The following is a 2,447-nucleotide window of genomic DNA, read 5'->3' as shown; positions in this document are numbered from 1 at the left end:
GGGGGGGGGGGAGGAGAGGCTGAGGCAAAAGGATCACCCCGACTGCAAGGCCACCCTGGGCTACATAGCACATTCAAGGCCATTCTGAACTAGAGAGAGAGAGAGACCCTGTTACAAAAATTATTTTAAAAAAGGAGAATACTGGGGGAGTGAGGGTGAAGCGTTCATAAAACAGCAGGTAGAGGGAGACAGGCACTCAAGTGAGACCTGAAAACCAAGTCTTAGCCAGGTGTGGTGGCACAGCTGTATAATCTGAACACTCCGGAAGCTGAGACAGGAGGATCTGGAGTTGGAGACCAGACTGGGAGACCTAGGAGACATCTCAAAAAAACAAAATAAAAGAAAAAGGAAAACAACCTGAAACGCACCACCAACAGAAGCACTCTGAAGAAAAACTAATGCCAGGGTGCTAAGGTTGATTTATTAAAATAAAAACATATTTACTTGTTTAGTCTTACAACCTTAGGGAGTGTAGCACAATTATGATAATAGACCCTTAAAGAAGAAATGCTCAAATGAAAGGTCTTATTGACAGAGTATAAGACGGGTCAAGAAGTAAAAACCAGAATATTCTGATTTACAGTAGATGGAAATAGAAAACCATGTAAGACCTAGAATATGCTTTTTATCACTAGCATCAGAAAAGGAACTCTTGGGATCAGAGACTTAAAAGCTAACAAAAGAGTCAACAACCCTTCAGTGTAAAGAAATCACTCTGCCTATAAAAATTTCTCTTTTTTTTTTTTTTTTTTTTTTTTTTGCGGGATGGGGTTTGAACTCAGGACCTTAATGCTTGCCGCTGAGCTATCTCCCAGGCCCAAAAATTTCTTTAAAAGTTAAAAAAAATTAAAAACTTGGCAGGCTGATATCACATCTGTAATATTTCAAAATCTTAAGATTTTAAAAACAAATTGTACATACTCTTTTTTTTTTTTAAAGACTCCCTTAAATCATACAGTTAATCCATTACTCTTCTTTGAGGACTCCTGCAAAAACTGAGGGAATAACCAATATCTGCGCCTAAACATATAAGCTCTAAATTTCATTTTATACCACAATCATTTATTTAAAACTCAAGGTACAAGAATAGCTCAGGGGCAGGGTAAGATCAGCCAGGTCTCAGAAGTCAGCTCCACTTTATTAATCCACGGGCAAAATAAGCCACCCAGAGCCCACCTTTAATAACTAAAGTAGACACCAGAGGGGCCGAGGGTCACTTCGCACCAGCGGTAGCACAATCCCGGTCTCATTGTTGTGAGGCAGATGTCATTATGGGTGGGGCCGCGGCACGCAGCAGCTGAAACCTTTCGTACCCTCACCCCGCACACTTCGATGGGTTTCGATGGGCCGGAGGCGGCTCCAGCAAGGTAGGAGAGCGCGCCCAATCACCCGCTCCCGCTGGGCTTGAGGGAGTGCTGATGTGGCCGTGGTGCTCGGGAGGTTTTTTTTTTTTTTTTTTAAAGTCTTTAAATTCTACCTCGGAAGAGACCGTCCCACCTCCCTCCCTTGGCGGCTCCTCCTCGGGACACTTGGCGGAGTCTTTCTTTCCCTCCTTCCCACGCCGAGGGGAGGCGGCACGCAAGCCGGGGACGCCTGTTTTTCTTGGCGCGCGGAGCGAACGCGGCGGGTAGGCAGCCGGGGAGGCGCGAAGGGAGCGGGCGGCTTTGTGGACAGGCCCCGGAGGCTCGCCGGAGACGAGCAAGGACGGGCGAGAGGAGGGACCGCGGGCCGCCGGGCCGAGGTGACGAGGGAAATCTCGGGCTGCAGCCGGGGACTGGGCGCTTCCGGCGGGCCACGGTCGCTCTCGGGCCTGCGCGGCCCACGTTCGGGGGCCCAGCCAGGCCGGGTAGGGACTCGGGGGAGAGGATAAACCGCGGCTCGCACTTGCCTGAGAGCGGGTGACCAGTAAGTGGTAGTAGTCTTTGCTGGGCGCCGGGCCTTGTCCTACGGTCTCGTACAGAGTCTCCGGCAGCCACGACGCCATCTTGGGACGCCACCGCCGTCGCTAAGACAACCAGGAAGGGGCGGGGTTTGATTGGGGTCAGGGGGTCAAAGCCCTACTTTAAACAGAACCCTGCTTTTGAGATGTCGGGGGACAGTTTTAATTCGGGGCAAGGTTTCATCTTCCATGGCTCCCAAGGAACCTTTATCCGTGAAATTTCCACGTCTAGGTTCTGGGTGACCCGAAGGGGAATTAGTTCCTGCTGCCACCGAGGGGAGGGGGTGACCCCGGCGGAGGGATACGGAGCGGAGTCCCACAGTCTCCTTCCTGGTCGCTCGCAGGGAACGGGAGGAGGTCGGAGGCCGCCCGGGGAGCGGTGCCTGGCGCGGGGCGGGGAGGGGCGATGTGATGGCCCGCGAGTAGGCGCGGGGCCGGTCCCGCGGACGCGCCCGACGGCTGGGCCGGGGCGAAGTAGTTCCGGAGGGTGTCGGGCGGCGGGCGGCGG

The 2,447-nt window shown here is 52.6% G+C and overlaps 1 protein-coding gene across 1 annotated transcript in view; it reads right to left on the bottom strand.

Moving 5' to 3' along the window:
- Positions 1-2,441, bottom strand: part of Fbxo36 (F-box protein 36) — an 88,423-nt gene extending 85,982 nt beyond the window's left edge. Inside the window, exons 1-2 of the mRNA XM_004637380.2 lie at positions 2,245-2,441; positions 1,889-2,005 (exon numbers count right to left, since the gene is read on the bottom strand). Of these exons, the coding sequence (XP_004637437.1) occupies positions 1,889-1,984 (96 nt within the window). The 5' untranslated portion in view covers positions 1,985-2,005; positions 2,245-2,441. The remainder of the gene's footprint in view (positions 1-1,888; positions 2,006-2,244) is intronic.
- Positions 2,442-2,447: the final 6 nt, after the last annotated feature.

This window comes from Octodon degus, unplaced genomic scaffold, assembly GCF_000260255.1.
Source record: "Octodon degus isolate 3935 unplaced genomic scaffold, OctDeg1.0 scaffold00089, whole genome shotgun sequence".
Taxonomy (NCBI): Eukaryota; Metazoa; Chordata; class Mammalia; order Rodentia; family Octodontidae; genus Octodon; species Octodon degus.
The sequence above is the reverse complement of the archived record's forward strand: the minus strand, read 5'-3'. Positions and strand labels throughout refer to the sequence as shown.